Genomic DNA, 19,881 nt, shown 5'->3' with positions numbered 1-19,881 from the left:
CCCCTGGACTGCAAGAAGGTCAAATTAGTCCATCCTAAAGGAAATCAACCCTGAGTGGTCATTGGAAGGACAGATACTGAAGCTGAAGCTCCAATATTTTGGCCACCTAATGCGAAGAGAAAACTCTGGAAAAGACCCTGATGCTGGGAAAGACTGAAGGCAAAAGGAGAAGGGGACGGCAGAGGATGAGATGGCTAGATAGCATCACGGATGCAATGAATATGAACTTGAGCACGCTCCGGGAGAGAGCGGAGGACAGGAAGGCCTGGCGTGCTATGGTCCATGGGGTCACGGAGAGTCGGACACGACTGAACAACAACAACAACAATTCATGTTTACTTCTGAGCTACCTTGGAGATCTGTATGAGTGGAAAGGCAGAGAATTATGTTTGTTTATTTGTTTGTTTGACTGCTTGATTGACAAGGATTGCATGATCAGAGAGAGCCAGTGCAGCATAGTGGATAGAGTGTTGGACCAGGATATGTGAGTTCAAATCCTGCCTAATGCTGGGCAATCTTGGGCCACTCAGTATTTCTCAGCCTGTCCTACCTCACAGGGCTATGTAAAGATAAGCTGAAATAATCCTGTGTACACCACTGTGAGCTTCTTGGAGGAAAGGCAGGAACAAATTTGATCAATAGAACAATCCGTAGTTCACTAAAGAATACGTTACACTCTTGTCTTGGTTTCTGTAGTACATTCGCTTTACAAGACTTTCACATTGTGCCAGATCACTTCCAGCGGTGTACTACTTCCAACACCTGCTTCCATAGAGGTTAAGTCAGCTTTTTTTTAAAAAGTATGGTTGTATTACAAAAACTTGTGTAGAATTAGCTAAAGACTTAGACTTCAAGTAACGTGACATGCCAGTGTCCTTAAGGTGTTCATAAGAACAGAGAAAGCTGCCTTACACAGAGTCAGACCGTTTCTCCATCTAGTTCAGTATTTTCGACACTGACTGATAGCAAAGGCAGGTTTCAGAAAGGAGTTTTCCAGCCCTACTTGGAGATGCCAGGGATTGAACCTGGGACCTTCTGCAAGCACAGCATGTGCGCTACCACTGAGCTACAGCCCTTCTCAGATGAGTTTGGTGTTTCAGTTTAATAGATGTAATGTTGCTGTTTATTCGGTCAGTCGCTTCCGACTCTTCGTGACTTCATGGACCAGCCCACGCCAGAGCTTCCTGTCGGCCGTCGCCACCCCCAGCTCCCCCAAGGTCGAGTCCGTCACCTCCAGAATATCATCCATCCACCTTGCCTTTGGTCGGTCCCTCTTCCTTTTGCCTTCCACTTTCCCTAGCATCAGCATCTTCTCCAGGGTGTCCTGTCTTCTCATGATGTGGCCAAAGTACTTCAGTTTTGCCTTTAATATCCTTCCCTCAAGTGAGCAGTCTGGCTTTCTTTCCTGGAGTATGGACTGGTTTGATCTTCTTGCAGTCCAAGGCACTCTCGGAATTTTCTTCCAGCACCACAGTTCAAAAGCATCTGTCTTCCTTCGCTCAGCCTTCCTTATGGTCCAGCTCTCGCAGCCATAGGTTACTACGGGAAATACCATTGCTTTCACTATGCGGACCTTTGTTGTCACTGTGATGTCTCTGCTCTTAACTATTTTATCAAGATTTGTCATTGCTGTCCTCCCAAGAAGTAAGCATCTTCTGATTTCCTGGCTGCAGTCGGCGTCTGCAGTAATCTTTGCGCCTAGAAAGACAAAGTCTGTCACTGCCTCCACATTTTCTCCCTCTATTTGCCAGTTATCAATCAAGCTTGTTGCCATCATCTTGGTTGTTTTGAGGTTTAACTGCAAGCCAGCTTTTGCACTTTCTTCTTTCACCTTCGTCATGAGGTTCCTCAGCTCCTCCTCGCTTTCAGCCATCAAAGTGGTATCATCTGCATATCAGAGATTGTTAATGTTTCTTCCAGCGATTTTAACTCCAGCCTTGGCTTCATCAAGCCCAGCACGTCGCATGATGTGTTCTGCATACAGGTTGAATAGGTAGGGTGAGAGCATACAACCCTGCCGTACTCCTTTCCCAATCTTAAACCAGTCCGTTGTTCTGTGGTCTGTTTTTACCGTTGCTACTTGGTCGTTATCCAGATTCCTCAGGAGGCAGACAAGGTGACTTGGTATCTCCATACCACCAAGAACTTGCCACAATTTGTGATGATCCACACAGTCAAAGGCTTTAGAATAGTCAATAAAACAGAAATAGATGTTTTTCTGAAACTCCCTGGCTTTCTCCATTATCCAGCGGATATTGGCAATTTGGTCTCTAGTTCCTCTGCCTTTTCTAAACCCAGCTTGTACATCTGGCAATTCTCGTTCCATGAATTGCTGGAGTCTACCTTGCAAGATCCTGAGCATTACCTTACTGGCATGTGAAATAAGTGCCGCTGTTCGATAGTTTGAACATTCTTTGGTGCTTCCCTTTCTTGGTATGGGGATATAACTTGATCTTTTCCAATCTGTTGGCCATTCTTGTGTTTTCCAAATTTGCTGGCATATGGCATGCATCACCTTGACAGCATCATCTTGCAAGATTTTAAACAGTTCAGCTGGGATACCGTCGTCTCCTGCTGCCTTGTTATTAGCAATGCTTCTTAAGGCCCATTCAACCTCACTCTTCAGGATGTCTGGCGCTAGCTCACTGACCACACCGTCAAATCTATCCCCGATATTATCCTTCCTATACAGATCTTCTGTATATTCTTGCCACCTTTTCTTGATCTCTTCTGCTTCTGTTAGGTCCTTGCCATCTTTGTTTTTGATCATACCCATTTTTGCCTGGAATTTACCTCCGATGTTTCTAATTTTCTGGAAGAGGTCTCTTGTCCTTCCTGTTCTATTATCTTCTTCCGCTTCCATGCGTTGCTTGTTTAAAAAAATTCCTTATCTCTTCTGGCTAACCTCTGGAATTTTGCATTTAATTGGGCATATCTCCCCCTATCATTGTTGCCTTTTGCTTTCCTTCTTTCTTGGGCTGCTTCCAGTGTCTCAGCAGACAGCCATCTTGCCTTCTTGGTTTTCTTTTTCTTTGGGACGTTTTTTGTTGCCGCCTCCTGAACAGTGTTGTGAACTTCTGTCCATAGTTCTTCCGGGACCCTATCTACTAAATCTAGTCCCTTAAATCTATTCTTCACCTCCACTGCATATTCATGAGGAATATTAGTGAGCTCATATCTAACTGATCTGTGGGTCTTCCCTATTCTCTTTAATCTGATTCTGAATTGTGCAATAAGAAGTTCGTGATCTGAACTACAATCAGCTCCAGGTCTTGTTTTTACCAACTGCATAGATGTCCGCCACCTTTGGCTACAAAGGATGTAGTCAATCTGATTTCGGTGTTGACCATCTTGGAAGTCCATGTATAAAGTCATCTCTTTGGTTGTTGGAAGAGAGTGATGTACCGGGAATTAAAAAAAAACTTCGGGCCAAAAAAAGGTGCTATGTCCTGCAAAAGGGTGCCCACATGCTACTGTGCCCTCAGATAAAATGTGCTTATGAAAGCTGGCACATAGGTTATGCATGTGCTAACCAGGGTACAGGATATAGTTTGTTCTTCCCTAGGCACCAGACTTTTTACTCATCGAGTGCAGCTGATCCACATAGGGAAACCTTTCTCAATGTGGTGATAGTATTTGCTGTGTCAGGGAATATTTGGTTATGCTGTATACACAATTCAGAGGGGGACACAGTATACCTCAAAACATGTGTCAGCCCAGGTATAACCTCCAAAACGCATGTTGTGCCTGCATGCTTACTCCACTCCTCCCTTCTCATGTGTACTGTAATTAAAAAAAACACCCTCAGTTTTGTTAACCACCATTTCCTGTTAGAGTTTACAGTACAGTTTCTCTGTATGTAATGGGAAACTGTGGTTTAACAAACCCAGGACGTTTTCCACTGGGGTGCCCAAGAGAAGGGAGCATGCGGGCACAATGCTCTCTCTCGATCCAATAATCCTGCCTTCTCCAACCTGGTGCCTTCCAGATGGGTTGGACTACAACCCCATCTTCTCCAGTCATCATGGCAATAGGCACACTGGGGATAGTGGGAGTTGTAGTCCAAAACATCAGGGAAGGCTGCAATAAACCATGGTTTATTGGGTGGGGGAGGAACCTGGCCATTGCTTGCTCTAAGTCCTAGCTAGCTGGCATGATATTGAGATATTAGCAAATGTGCTGATAAGAAGAGGAGGTCCCATATAAAGCAGCTCTGTCAGAGTAACAGGTCTGGGTGTTCAGGTAGGAAAAAAGAGGGGATGTGCTCCATCTTTTCATAGTTAACTGCAGTCGCCTTCTGTTGGCCCACCTGCTGGGACACTTCTTTTGCTTCCTGATCCTTAATTTTTGATACGTATAAGTTGGTTGTATGAACTACAGTGTTAAGCACCTCACACTTCATGGGCTTGATTCTGGAATGGGCTTTGTACAGGTTGCACAACAGAATTTAGTCCGGGTCTTCTCATCTGGCATAGGGTATGTGTGTGGTTTTAACCACGCCTGATAACTGTGTTAGAAGATTCTGGATGAAGACTTCGAACTGACTGGCTATGAAGTAGTGGTTCTGAGATCTGATGGAAATGCAGGCATATGCTTTCCCCCTGGGATTTATTACAGCTTTATGTATTTGCTGCATTATTTGGTAGGTGTGCTTTCCAATGAATTGGTGTGGAGCGGTTGTAATGAGCATAACTCTTGTGTAAAACCCAGTGGTTATTTGTGTGTCAACAGTATTCTGAAAACGTATGCAGTAAGTATCCTATTTCTTAAAAATTTTAGAGGCCCAGAGAAACTCCAGTCAACTACCACTCTTTCTATCTTTTCTTCTATCCACACACTACTTCTTAATTAATGCATAGATCCTTAAGTGCATAGATTTTGTTACTTTATCATCAGAATGAAGATGAAGTGCTTTGCAGTTTTGTGAAAATCTCAAACTATGATTTCAGTGAAAATCCAATTTAAGAGACACAATAGCAAAGTAATTAGATTGCCTGGTGGTATCTATGGTGGTCACACTTGGTTTTGCACTCAGCAGTTGCTGCTAGTCTCCTGAATTCTAAACAGGTCCCTGATTCACTGGAACAGGAGAGTTAGTTGGAGCTTGTCAGATCTGATGCTTACTATGTTTCCCTGTGTACTGTGGAGCTTATTTTTGTGTCTTAAACACACTATCTTGAAGAGCTTGGGACCAGGTTACCTGATGGATCACCTCCTCCCATATTTGCCTGCCTGCACCTTGACGTCATAATCGGAGGCCCTTTTCCAAGTGCTACCACCAGACGTTAGGGTGACTATGATGGAGAGGGCCTTCTCACTGATAGCACCCAGACTGTGCAATGTCCTCCCAAGAGGGGCTCACCTGGCACATACTTTGAATTCTTTTTTGCACCAGGCAAAGACTTTTTGTTGTTGTATCAGACTTTCTAAGGAGCCTCTTTTAAGTATTTAATGGGATTTTCTAGCTTTTAAAGTTTTAAAAGATCGGTCTGTGTTGCTGTTATTGACTTATCCCTGCTGTGCTGTTTTCATATTGCAATTGTGTATTGTTTGTTTTTCAATTGCATTATTACAATTTGTATATGCTGCCCGGAGAACTTTGGCTCTAGGGTGGTATAGAAATAAAGTAATACACTTAAATTAAATAAATAAGATAACTGACCCTTTGAGACAGGAGTGGGCAGGTAGCAGCTAATTTGTTGAGGGCTGCATGTTGGCAGTGGGCTGAAGCCAGTGGTAGGCAGGAGCAAGGGGTCACCCCTTTTCTCTCCCTTCCTGTCTAGCAGGCTGCAAAGGAAGGGACAGATTGCTCTTGCCAGAAGACTGAACTGATCACAATCAGAGAGCTTTTGAAATCAAGTTGAGGGCCATGTGAAATTATGGCGATGGCCACATACGGTCCTAGGGCCACAAGTTGCCCACCTCTCCTTTAACATTTCAACTGTTTTAAAAACCCAATCCTACATTTTAGCAGTGTGGTGGTCTTCAAACTCCCTACCCTTAGCAAGCTCTGTCCACATTGGTTTGTCTTCTGAGGAATGCCTGTATGTTTGCCACAGATTTCTAGATGGCATGTCACAGGTTTTCAGAGGGCACTCTAAATGCACACTTACAGTTCACCCAGGTATCAGCAACACCTAAAATAGGGGTGGGAAACCTGTGGCCCTCCAGATGTTGCTGGACTTTTGATCTCCGCTGGTTACCAGTGTGTTTCTGGGCCCAATTCAAACTGCTGGTTTTGACCTTTAAAACCTTAACCAGTTTGGGAACAAGTTACTTAAAGGATTGCCTTCACCCATATCAGCCTACCTGCACGTTAAGATCAGAAAGAGAGGCCCTTCTCACTTGCTCACCTGTGAGAGCAGTCAGGTGGGTGACCACACATGAGAGGGCCTTCTTTGCAGTGGCCCACACTTTTGGAACAAGTTGCAATCAGAGGTCCACCATGCTCCATCATTGCAGGCTTTTAAGAAGGCCTTGGAAGCATATTATTTTACCATGAACTTCTCTTGAAATGACTGCTATTGTTGCTGTTACTGCTGTTATCGTTGTTGCTGGTTTTATTGTTGGCTTCTATTGTTTTTATGTTTTTATCGCTTTTAATATTTTAACTGTTCTTTAAATTATATTGCTGTAAGCCACCTTGGGAGGGCTTCTGCCCTGAAAGGCGGCCAAGAAATGTTTTAAATAAATAATAAATAAAATAAATCTCAATGGTGCTGGTTTGTTGTGTAATTAAGGGTACAATCCTATGCATGTTTAGACAGAAAAAAGTCCTGCAATTCCTAGCATTCCTCAGCCAGGGTGTAGGACTCTTTTCTGTCTAAACATGCATAGGATTGTGCCCTAAGTCTTAACTGGATTTGTGTCTGAACTAGAGATGTGAAGCCCAGGGAAAGAACCTGGACAAACTGGGGTGGGGGGGTGGACGTGATGACAGGTTTTTTCCCCCAGATTCTTTCTTGGACTTTTTTCAGCTTTCCGGTGGAAAAAAATGGAAAATTTGAGGAACACTAGAAAAAATCTTCAATGAAGTATTTTCTCTTTTGGAATGAGTGGAATCCTTTTTAAGACAAGGTTTTACTCTAAATAATATGAAGGTTTTTTTTAATGTAAGACAATTTATACTGTGTATACTGTAGAGTTCAGTGTTATAAAGTTTAACTTTATATCCAGATAGGTTACTAGTCCTAAGTGTTTGACACGTCAAGATGTTTCTGTCTGGACAGTCCTTCCCCAACTTTGCGCTTGTCCAGATGTGCTGAACCATAACTCCCAGCATCCTCAGCCAGCAATGGTAATGCTGGCTGAGGATGATGGAAATTTTAGTCCAACACATCTGGAGGATACCAGTTTAGGGAAGTCTGGTCTAGACAATGCACTTCATTTTGCTTACTACAAAACTTGTGGTTTCTATTTTCAGTGTTGATTTTTTCCTACTTCTCTCATGGCAGAAACTAAGGTACATGTGTTTAGGTAGCATAGGGTGCAGCAGTTCGCAGCTCACTCTCTCGTATTGGGTATATTCACAACTAAAACGAAGGCATTTATACCTTTGAGGATGAAATCCTGTGTGTGCTTATGTGGTTCTAAGCTTCACTAAGAGTGAGTCTTAACTTTACGTAAACACACATAGGATTATTTTATATAATCTGCCTTGAGTAGGTTTTTACCATAAAAGGCAGCCTAAAAATATTTAAATAAGTTAATAAAATTGCTCTGTAAATTTCATAAATACAACAAATAGGAAACTTTAATGTACTAAGTTATAATTGATGTATTTTATGTTAAAGCAGTAGAATAAGTTTAGGTTTGATAAAGTAAATATTGAATATATTTCAGTTTCCCCCAAGATTTCCATTTCCCCCCCTAAAACGTTGAGGTGGGGAGGGAAAAGCTTTTGCCATGGCTTCAGAATTTCCAGAAATTTTACACCTCTGGTCTGAACATTCAGTTTAGGATTAAAGATACTGGTCTTGCAACTTATATAAGCCAAACTTCCTGAAGCTATGACCCTTGCAACAGAGAAAAGATAATCGATTTGCTTCTGTAGAGTTCACCATGTTCCTTTAAGTTGCCAGTCAACTTTCCAGTTGTTGCTCTTCAATTAACTTCCATCACTCTTGCCTTGTACAAAACTGTGCAGTAGATACTAAATAATCAGATGACCCAAATTTAGACCAAAGAATGGCTGAAAGGCACATGTATTATATTTTCTGAAGTAAAGGGGATTTTACCCTGAACAGAGAATGAATAGGAGACCGCCTAGGAACCACATGTAAGTGCCCAGAACCGTGGTGTTTGTTGTTTAGCTCCTGAAGGTGTTTTTACTCCAAAATGCGTAGAGCTGCAATAAAGATTATTATGATTGCTCAACTCCAGAGTTGTTGTCTCCTTTCTGGTTTGCCTATTTCAGGTGTTGTTTTTTCCTTTTCTTCCTATTAGCTGGTATAGAAATGTAGCAAATAAATATTAATAAAGTAAAGCACTATACTTCAGAGCAATGTTGTGGTGAGGGCAGAACCTGCCCTCAACCTCTAACACTTGGTGGCCCCAAGGATAGGGTTCCAGCAGGGGGTTGCACCCCCATGAATTCTTGCAATATCCAAGGCCTTCCTTCATATGCACCCAGCCTGAAATACTGGCAGCATTTGTATAAAGTCTTGTGTAAAATACACACTGTCATCACACTAAGAAATAGAATGCAGGACAGGGATGTGCATTTAGGCAGGGAATGGCTCAGTTCTGGGTGGCTCCCAGTGACTTCTGAGGGACAAGGTCAAGCTGTCCACCGGCTGGGATGCACATCTGAAGGGACCATATCTGAGCCTCATTCCAAATATGGTGTCAAAGTTTAGCGCCTCCCTCCCCAGTCGTGACCCATAGCGCACCCGCTTAGTTTCTGTCACGGGTGAAAACACTTGGGAACACCATTTCAGTAGAGAAAAAATCATTCCCTTCTCCCTGGCAGTGAGTGACCCAGCTCCATTTTATGTGGAGTTTGGAGACCTTTTCTGCTATCCAGGACCACTCTCACTACTGGATTACATTGGCTAGGCAATGTGAAAGCAGCCTGTATTAATGCATCTTTTGTAGGCATCTGGACTGTATATCTAGAAATGTGAAGGCCTGGGGAAAAAAACACAGAAAAAAAGGTGTGTGTGTGTGGGGGGGGAACAGGAAAAAACGCCCCCCCCCCAGGGATTAAAGGGGGGGCATTATTTTTTTCCAAATATTTCTGTTGTTCCTCCAGTTTTTCCCAGTTTTCCCCTAGGCCTTCGTATCTCTATATCCCTTTTCTATATATTTATACTGTATTTGATATTATTTGATTATTTATTTGAAGCTTTTATACCCTACTCTTCAGCCCGGAAAGTCTCCCAGAGCAGCTTTCAGATCAATGAAAAAAAAACAGCCCCTCCTTTGAGGCTAAAAAGACATGACACAAAAAGGATGGGGAGGGAAAAGGAAAATAAAAACACTCAGGCCGCAATTCTTAAATGTTAATAAGGGTCTTATAACAGCCAGCTGTAATGCAGCTGTCACGCAGCCGGATGTTGTTGGTCTCCTTATCATGAGTCATGATTCATGACCACTGGAATGAAACGGTTCAAGTGAGGGGGAACGAAAATGGCTGGTCTCTCCCCTGAACCGATTGTGTGGCCTCCTTTCTGTCTCTCCCTCCTCTACGGCCTGATGGAATGGTTGTTAGAGCAAGGCAAAACCTGATGAAGCTGGCTTAGCCGAGGTGATGGTGGCCCTTCTTGCTGGATCCTTAAAGGCCTATGAATTCCAAATTGACCTAAAGAAGACATTTCTAGTCTTGCTTGCTGAAAGCCTTACAGCAGCCTTCCCCAACCTGGCTCCCTCCAGATGTATTGGACTGGAACTCTCAAATTCCCATGGGATACAGGAAGCTTCTCTCAAGCACACACAGGCTATTGTCTGTCATAATCAATGTTTGCTTTAAGTTGGAGATTGCCTCGGTAGAAGAGAACGTACTGCTTGCTAAACAGAGACTATTCTAGCCATTCTTGCAGAATACCATCTCCATCCAGAGATGGTGAAACTACAAGTTGAGAAATTGGGACATTTTGTGGAAAACCAGTGAGCTTAGAAGTTGCAACTGACAGGATGACTTGGGGTGGTTACAAAAGATGCTTCACTCAACTTTTGAGTTGTGGTTTGGTTAGCATGGGTCGTGTATTTGTTTTGCTCAAAGGTGTGGTAATCAGCCAGGGGAATTTGCTAACCCTTGTAGAGTTTTGTTTGTTTCCTGCAAGATCACTATGCAAGTTTAATATGTAACTTGTAAAATGACTCAGATTCTCTAAACTAGGCTACGACTGATGATGCCAGAAACATGGAAAACTGCATTGTCTCCCTCTTCAGTGTAACCCTCTGAATAAAGCTGAACAAGCTTTATCTTTACCATCAGCAGTCTGTCTGTACGTCTGCCTTTCATAAAGGAAGGCAGCTTGTAGCTGAGTTAAGCAGTCTGAAGAACCTTCGGACAGGGGTGCAGAACCTCAGGTTTAGGAGCCAAATCTGGCCAGCTGAGGTTCCCCAGATATCCATGCCCCCTTCCCCCAACCACTGGTCATTTGCTGTTTTCCTGGCTTCTGTGCAGTTTTTCCCCCATTCTAAAAGGTCGAAATGGCTGAGGCTTAGTTACTGACAGTAAGAGCTTTAAGCGAAAATGTGCTGGTATTTGGGGGGGGGGGTCACTCTGCCCCTTTGCCTTTGGGCCCACCCACCACTGGAATGGCCCCTGAGAACTTCTCCTAAAAGGAATTTAGTCCTTGGTCTGAAAGAGATTCAACACTCCTCCCTTAGTCCAAGGTTCTTTAGACTGCCTGACACCATCCCCCAAGCAGCCCCCTCCAGATGTGTTGGACTACAACTCCCAGCATCTCCAGCTAGCATGGATGTGCTGGCTGGTGATGATCGGCATTGCAATCCAACACATCTAGGAGGGTCTAGCTTGGGGGAGGCTGCTATGTGTGCCTCAAAAATCATATTAGGCTTATGTCATGAATGATTGGGAAGCGCTTGGAACTTAATAGCATCTCTTGCTCTTGTGGTTTTACGTTATAATTTACTGGTGCTCTTTATTTGTAAGATAATAGTCCTCAAAATAGTATTACAAATGAACAGGATAATAAGAAGCTTCCCTCAAATTGCTTATAACTTCACCAATAGGTTTCCAGCCTCCCATCCTTCACTTTACTCTTAGTCCAAACTTGTTCCTCGATCCCTCTACCTGTTAAATGATTTTAATATTATGGGTCTGAAAAGCTTGTTGCCTTCCTGGGTTTATTACACAGTCACTTGAGCATACCTGATGCATGATAAGCAAGAAATGTTGAACTGAATATGGATGTTATCCAATGCTGGTACAGTTCTCCTGCTGGATCAGCTGGTATGAGTTTATTGGCAATAATTTAACCCCAATGTGAAAGAAAAAAGGAGACTTGCCTTGTTGCTTTCACAGAGTTTGGCATTTATAAAAATATTTATTTGCCCTCTGAGAAGTACTTGAGGGAAGAAGGTTGCACCAAAGCTCTCTGTTTTTCATTTATATTTGATCAGTTACACTGTAAATCTGACAGTGAGTTTGCCGCCCATAATGTGTTGTGTGATGGTTTTTTGGCTGACAAACTGCAGTGTAGACCAGGCCAAGATGATAAAGCCATAAAACATACTGGCTTACTGAGGATGTACCGGCTTCCACTGTTGCTATAAAGGCTGTACGGTAACGGATTACATGTTTGACATGCGCTTGCCTGCTGTCTGCTAGGAGTAGTGACTTGGGTGCAAGCCTATGATCAATGACATTTGATCTGTATACAACTTAAACATCTTTATACATATTTGTGTTTGATAGACTTGAGTCCACAAAAGCTTGTTCCCTGATAAATTTGATAGTCTTGAAGACACCACCTGACTCGTTGTTCTTGCTGCAACAGACTAATGCAGCCAGCCCTTTGGAAGTTTTATATATAGAGGGGAAAGACCTCTAATGTAGTTGGGGTCATAGAAAGCCATCTCTGGCCGCAGCTTAACTCAAGAAAAGTGGGATACAAAACAGTATCCCTAACACTGATATACACTTGGGAGTGCTCAAAGCACTTCACGTGTATAATTTTGCAGTTGTTAACAATACTCCTGTAAAGTAGGCCAGACACAGGACTGGGCACTCTGCACTGCTGGACTGGAGAGAGAAGAGAACTGAGGGGAGAGGATTGTTCCATAGTTTACAGCTGGCTGGTTGCTTGCTGCCTGAACCCCCCCCCCCTCCAATCTCCCAGTATCCTGCCTTGTGTCGGCCTGCACTGATTGCAGAGTGAGTGGGAACACCTGCCGAAGTTTCCTCCGGCCAACCAGAGCACAGTACTGTCTCTGAGCCTTGAGACCTCCAGGCATTGTGGAGACTTAAAAAATGCCCTGCTAGGAGGTGGCGGGCCACCACGGGCACCCCCAAAGGAAACGATGCTAAAGGGGGCACGCCCCTTTGGTTTGCCCTTTGGTTTGCCACAAGGGCGAGGGCACCTTCCATCTTCTCCTTCTTTTTGGTCTGCTTACATCCTGGTCATCTATTGATTGCCTGTCTTATGTGTATGAGGTGTGCCTGAGTGAGAGCAGGGATCCTCTGACAACACCAGTTTTCCGCATGTTATTGTTGCCCACCCTGGGTGAGAGACAGGGGATAGAGGCTTCATATCCTAGAACTCCCAGGGTGGGAGCCTGTGGTAGTCAGAAGTGGAGCTTCCCCTGGATGAGAGCTGGGGAGGGGGGAGAGAACTGCTTTGCCACCTTCCAGGTGAGATAGAATGAACATGAAGCAGTGGAAATAGGTTACACGGCTAAGAAATAAGCACTTTACTTGTTCTCAGCTTTATTTGGTTGATTAACAAGCCTGATGTCCTAATTGTGACCAGCAGCTGGTTACGGCAATAAATTACAAACTGTGAGTGTGTTAGTTTGGTTGGGAGTGATTGTTGGATGAGTGGAATGTATGTGTTGAATGCTTGATTGTATATTTGAATGGTGAGTGGCTGTTGAGAGTGTGTGGGTATTTTTACGGCAGTAAGGATGTGCCTAGGAGACTCTGATACAGGGACCCATGGAGGGGGCACCACTATTCCAGTGACTTGGGGCAGAAGGAGATACGGCAGGAGAAGGGGGTTGGGACATCAAAGTCAAATGGGCCACAGGTGTTTATACACCGCTCCCCTTCTACCCCCCTCCTCTAGCTCTCATGTAGCTGGTAGCTCTTCCACTGTGCCCTCCTGTCTTGCGGTGCTCTATTTAATGCCAGATCGATCTTCGATAAGACCACACTCATTCATGATTTAATCATGGATGAGAGGGCCGACCTGGCGTGTATTACTCAGACTTGGGTGGGTGAGCTGGGTGGAGTCAACCTGACTCAGCTATGCTCACCTGGATACTCAGTGCAGCACCAACATAGGTTGGAGGGCTGGGGGTGGGGGGGGAGTTGCTGTGGTTCGTAGAACTTCCATCTCTATCACCAGGAAACTACTCCACCTTGGAGTGGGCCTTGAGGGGTTGCACCTGGTGTTGGGCCATAGAGACAGATTGGGGATGCTGCTGGTGTACCGCCCACCCTGCTGCCCAGCATCCTCCCTGACTGAGCTGGCAGAGGCAGTCGCAAGTGTGGTGTTGGAGGAACCCAGGACGGTGGTTCTGGGTGACTTCAACTTCCATGCTGAGGTTGTCTCTGGAGTTCCAGCTCAGGACTTCATGGCTTCCATTGCAACCATTGGGCTGTCTCAGTATGTCGTCAGCTCAACACATGAAGCAGGGCACACCCTTGATTTGGTTTTTGCTCCATCTTATGAGATGGGTAGTCTGAAGATTGGGGGGCTCCAAGTAACCCCATTGTCATGGTCAGACCATTTCCTGGTGAGATGTGAACTTATGGCATTACTTTCCTCCCACGGCAGTGGGGGACCTATTCGGATGGTCCGCCCCAGGAGACTGATGGAATCCAATGGATTTCTGAATGCTCTTGGGGATTTTCCAGTGGAGAGAGCTGGTGATCCAGCCGAGGCCCTAGCCTCACTGTGGAACACTGAGATGCAGCGGGCCATCAACTTGATTGCACCTGAGTGCCCCTCCGGCACTGTGGAGCCCGTTCTGCTCCCTGGTATGCTGGGGAGCTGCGGTCAATGAAACAGGCTGGATGATGGCTAGAGTGCAAACGGCGCAAGACTCGAAGTGAAGATGACTGAGCACACTCTAGAGGACATAATTGTGCCTACTGTGTGGCAGTGCGGGCAGCAAAGGGGGTTTATTTTGCTGCCTCCATTGTGTCCTCAAGTAGCCGTCCAGTGGAGCTCTTCCAGGTGGTTGTTAACATCTTCCCCAGTAAATGGGGCCCTGGCCCCATTGAGGACCCGCTGTGACCTTTTGCATCACACTTTGAGGACAAAATCGCTTGTCTCCGCAGTGACCTTGATGCTGTTGTTAGTGCAGTACCAGTCGAGGTATCTGATGCCACCATCTGCCCGATTTTGTGGGATCAGTTCCAGTTGTTATGGCCTGATGATGTGGACAAGATGCTTGCAGTAATACAACCGACCACGTGCCCCCTTGATCCCTGTCCTAATAAAAGCTAGCCGAGGGGGTATGACTGGGTGGATCCAGGGAGTCATAAATGCTTCCCTACAGGAAGGGGTGGTCCCTGCTGCCCTTAAGGAGGCAGTAGTGTGGTCACTCCTGAAGAAGCCCACTCTGGACCCAATGGTATTAGACAACTAACGCCCAGTCGCAAATATCCCTTTTCTAGGGAAGGTACTTGAGAGGGTTGTGGCGGACCAACTGCAGGCACTCTTGGAGGATACTGATTATCTAGACCCATTTCAATCTGGGTTTCGTCCTGGTTATGGGACTGAATCAGCCTTGGTCGCCCTGATGGATGACCTTTATCGAGAGAGGGACGGGGGAGTGCAACCCTGTTAATTCTGGTCGATCTCTCATCGGCTTTTGATATCATCGACCGTGGTATCCTCCTGGATCGATTCCGTGGGATGGGTATTGGAGGCACTGTGTTGCAGTGATTCCTATCCTACCTGCGGGGCTGATTTCAAAGAGTAACATTGGGTGTCTATTCCTCGGCCCCTTGCCAATTGAGCTATGGGGTGCTGCAGGGTACGATGTTGTCCCCAATGTTGTTTAACATCTATATGAAGCCGCTGGGAGTGGTCATTAGGGGATCTGGTGCTAAACGCCATCAGTATGCTGATGACACACAGCTCTATCTCCCCGTGACATCTGAATCAGGAGAGGTTGTGCAAGTCCTGAATCAGTCCCTAGACTCAGTAATGGGCTGGATGAAGGCCAATAAACTGAAGCTGAATCCTGGCAAGACGGAAGCCCTGCGGGTGAGTGGTTCCCGGGTCCAGGACATAGGCTCATTGCCTGTTCTGGATGGGGTTGCACTCCCTCTGAAAGATCAGGTCCGTAGTCTGGGGATACTCCTAGACCCATCATTGTCTCTGGAGACCCAAGTGGTCATGGCGGTCAAAGTGCCTTTTACCAACTTTGGCTGGTTCGCCAGCTTCAGCCTCTCCTGGACAGGGATAGCTTGACCACGGTGGTACAGGCATTAGTAACCTCAAGACTGGATTACTGCAATGTGCTCTATGTGGGGCTGCCCTTAAGGCTGGTCCGGAAGCTGGAGCTAGTGCAGAATGCAGCAGCTCGGCTGTTGCTGGGAGCTGCCCCATTTCAGTGTGTAACTCCTCTGCTGAGGGAACTGCACTGGCTACTTACTTGCTACTGCCCAGGTTTAAGGTTTTGTTACTAGTGTACAAAGCCCTAAACAACTTGGGACCAGGATACGTGAGAGAGCTCCTCCTTCCTTACCAATCTGCCCGGTCACTGAGGTCATCAGAGGGCACGTTCCTGGTGGTTCCACGTGGACCCATGGCCTGGTTGGAGTCCACCAGGAAAAGAGCCTTCAGTGTGGTGGCCCCCTTCCTGTGGAATTCCCTGCTTTTAGAGGTCAGGTAGACGCCAACATTGTGTTCCTTCCGGCGCCTCTTGAAGACGTTGTTATTTCAAGAGGCCTTCCTTGCTTGACCAGCTATTGTTTGTTAAATTCCACTTTGTTGAGGTTTGTCTTTTTAAAAAATGTTTTAACTCTTTTAACCTGTTGTTTTATTCTTTTACCATGTTGTTCACCACTCCGAAATCTTCTGATGTGGAGCAGTATATAAATATTGTAAATGAAATAGATAGATAGATAGATAGATAGATAGATAGATATTATTATCATCCCAATATTGAAAGTGGGCTGAAGCTGAAAAAATGCTGACTGAAAATGAGGTGAAATTTGAACGGAGGGCTCCCTGGCCCACTCTTGTAACCACAATGTTATCCCGGCTCTTAACAAAACAAGAAGATAGAAACAAATTGGAATCTGAATCTCTAAACTGACTTGCAGAGATCTTATTATTATGGGCTTACTTTCTGTTAGATCACAAGGAGATGAATAAGCCACGAATATAAAAATTTAAGTTTTTCACAGAGGGTTGTTTTTCTGTTGTGACAACAAAGATTTTGTCTGGTCCTTTATAAACAGCCTGATGACGGTTGTGCAGTTGGAATTGCTAGCTTTAGGACAAGATACTGTTGAGTTTAAGGCTGTAATTAGTGTGCCCTAGAATATGGCAGAGACAAAGCCACACTGTAATATACTTTGTTTGAATATGCTGAACAAAGCTTCCTAGAACACCATGTGTGTGGGTGAAGATATAGGGTGCTTCCGGGTGAAGCTTTTAGGGCACCATTTCCCTTATTCACAGAATTTTGTGGGGGAGGGAATCCAGAGGAAGTTATGTTCTACTTGTAACCGTCCCATGTTAGGAAGCTGCCTTATACTGTTGCAGACCATTGGTCCATCTAGCCCAGTATTGTTGACACTGACTGGCAGCCGTTCTCCAGGGTTTCAGGCAGGAGTCTTTCCTAGCCCTACCTGGAGAAGCTGGGGTTTGAACCTGGGACCTTCTACCACTGAGCCACAGCTCCTCTTAATATTTTCCTGTTGCTTCATCTGTCTTCTTTCTTACTGCAGAAAATCTGATAAGGAAAAAAAGATGGAATTGTTGCACAATGATTTCTGATTGGTAGTGTTAGGAGCCCTCTGTCTGGAAGCACCCATACTCTTCTGTGTATTTACCCATCCCTTTAGATTTGTGACAAATATCAATTTCACCTCAAAGGCTTTAAGCAGTGCAAACCCAGACAAGCGAGTATGTTAGGTAGGAGGTGAGTTTATTTTCAGATTTGTGGTCTACCTTATCCAAATAGATTAGGGCAGATAATTACAATTGTACATTGGTCAAATAATGATAACTCCAGAAATGCTTCTTCCTGCTCTTTGCCCCACTTCTGACAAGCTCCTTGTAAACACTGAAGATCTGGAAGAGGGAGGACCAGGCTGCAAACGTGGCAGCTTCCTGGAGGCTTGTTTGCGTGTTATGTTTTGAAGCGTACACTTAAAATTGTAAAGTGTGAATGTGATGGCATACTTGATAGCAGTCCCAGTTTTGTTGCTGTGAGATTGGTTGAAATGAATAAGCAGAAATGTCTGGAAGTATGCCAGATGCAAATCCTTACCTTAATACTTAATAGAGTGAACAGCCGTTAAAGCACAGGTTATTAGATTGGGTTCAGTATGTACTTTTGGGGGGTGGAGGGGAATTTGATCATTTCTATGGACCAGTCTTGATTATACTGTCTTGTGTCCAGTTTCTTAGAAAATGGTCTGGCTTGATGGCTAAACATGGCTAGTTTTGTTCTGGAAACACAGTTTTTTTTCCTAATTTGATGAAAGACTGCTGGAAATGTTTATGCTTCTCAACTTGGTCTTGGCATGTGAGGCATTATTGCCACATGTTGACCCTGCTGAGCAAACATATTTTTGCCAACATGGCTAAGTGGGAGCAACATCTCTAACTCTTGGTGTTTTCTTCTTGCAGGAATGCCATTGGCTCAGTCTGTAGCAATTCTTCAGAAACACTGTCGTATCATCAAAAATGTCCAGGTTCTCTACAGTGAGCAGGTATGTCAAGGTCTAGGTTGCTTACTTGCTCCAGTTTACTCTGTGTGATAAATAGCCTACAGGGGATGGGAGGATGTGTCAATATTGTGGAATACCATTGTGTATGTTGCCTGGCCACATGACATCCAGTCATCCTTCACAGTTGCCACATCCTGGAGCATGTGGCTTTCCAAAAATTGCACGCTACTTCAAATATATATAGGATAGCTGGCAATATTTATTTTACATCTAAAAGTGTTCTGTTATGACTTGACATTATCATACCTTGCAGTTTCCAGTGACAAATCAAGTATTTAGCTTTTCACAAAAGCTGTATTTTATTGTAAGGTAGGAAGTTGAGGAAAAATGACATGGTGTTGGGAAAGAAGGGTAGGAATTTCTCCCTCTTAATGGGAAGAGATTAAATCGATTAATTCTGTTCTAAAAACTGAAACTGGTGGGAAGGGGTTTTTGCCTGTCTTGAAACTCGGCACAACGTCAGGGGAAAACGTCCTGCTTCTCTTTCCAGCTCTTAGCTGCGCGGTGGGCAGCCTTGAAGCAGTGTTTTGATTGCTTCAATATATTACAGACCTGTGTCGTTTGGAAGCTGTTTTTGCCTGGCTATAAGATTTGCCGAGGAGGAAAGTAAGCTACAGGCACCAGTAATGATCAAGCGTTGCTTCAAAGCTCTTCTGCTCTCCTTTTGGCTCTGGCATCAGTTCATAATCATTTTGTGCAGGAACCCTTTGAACAAGGCTTGCGTCATCGCGCTGATGATACGGTACTAAAACTCATTGCCTGCTAACACTTTTCCTGCATTTAGACCAGTGTCATCAAGGTGCTTGCTGACAGCGCTTGCTGCTTAGAGAGAACTCCTTCATGAGATCAGATGCAAAGCAAGACGTGTTCCCAGTGAGGACACTTTCTTGGTATTGATGAGAATCCCCACATAGTTCATATTTATTTTTTTGTTTGTATTGCTTCATTTTATAGTCTAAAATGTACCCATAATATTCTTTATTTCAATAGCTACAGCAATTAACAAAATATTAAACTACGGCATATGTCTTTGTGCCTTGTTTCTAGGAGAGGAAAAAGCAAAAGAGGCTAGAATCCAAAGAGCTACTTTAGGTGTGCTAAATCATCCTATGCCTTTATGTAGCAGCTTGGAGAAGTGCTGAAGCCTTAAGGCAGCCTTCCCCAACCTGGTGCTGGCTGGATGATGCTGAGAGTTGTAGTCCATCCTTTCTGGAGGGCACCACATGGTGGAAGGCTGTGTTTAAGGACTTGGGTGCATCCAGTTGGATTTTCAAAAATGTGAACGGCAAAACTCCCCAATCCTTCATGCCATAACTCAGGGGTTGGCAAAGCCATGCCCGTGGGCACTCTGGCACTCCCCAAAACCCCTGACTGTATCCTCCAGACTCCACCCCTCGGACCCCTAGCCTGTTTTCCCCATTGCCACTTTTCCCTAACTTCACACTCACTTCCCTAACTTCACACTCACTTCCCTAACTTCAGCAGCCAGGAAGCAGGCAGATCAGGAGACATCTCCCGCTCTGCAAACTTCCTGCTTCCTCAGTGGTGGCAGTGGTAGTGGGAGGAGAAGAAATCCAGAAGAGGAGGCAGAAACAGTGGCAGCAGGAAATCTGGAGGAGGAGGAGGCAGAAATAAGAAGAAAGGCAGGATAGCAGCAGTGGGAGGGGGAAGGAAATCAGGAGGAGGAGGAAGAAGAAGGTGGGCAAGGAAAGAGAGGATCTGGGGGAAGAGGGGCAACAAAAGGAGAACCCAGCGGAAGGGCGGGGGGC

At 44.8% G+C, this 19,881-nt stretch overlaps 1 protein-coding gene across 5 annotated transcripts in view; it reads left to right on the top strand.

The window, feature by feature from the left end:
* PHAF1 (phagophore assembly factor 1) overlaps nt 1-19,881 on the top strand; it is a 67,493-nt gene that overhangs the window by 6,277 nt on the left and 41,335 nt on the right. For all 5 annotated transcript variants that reach the window (XR_014784611.1, XM_084812076.1, XM_084812075.1 and 2 more), the window contains exon 3: nt 18,012-18,094. Coding sequence is in view for 3 of the 5 variants with exons in the window: in XM_084812076.1 (XP_084668202.1) it covers nt 18,012-18,094 (83 nt within the window). In the remaining 2 variants the exon portion in view is untranslated. The remainder of the gene's footprint in view (nt 1-18,011; nt 18,095-19,881) is intronic.

Source organism: Heloderma suspectum, chromosome 8 (genome assembly GCF_057233095.1).
Source record: "Heloderma suspectum isolate Gila_16-S chromosome 8, 16-S_ref, whole genome shotgun sequence".
NCBI lineage: Eukaryota > Metazoa > Chordata > Lepidosauria > Squamata > Helodermatidae > Heloderma > Heloderma suspectum.
This window is presented reverse-complemented; position numbering and strand designations above follow the sequence as displayed.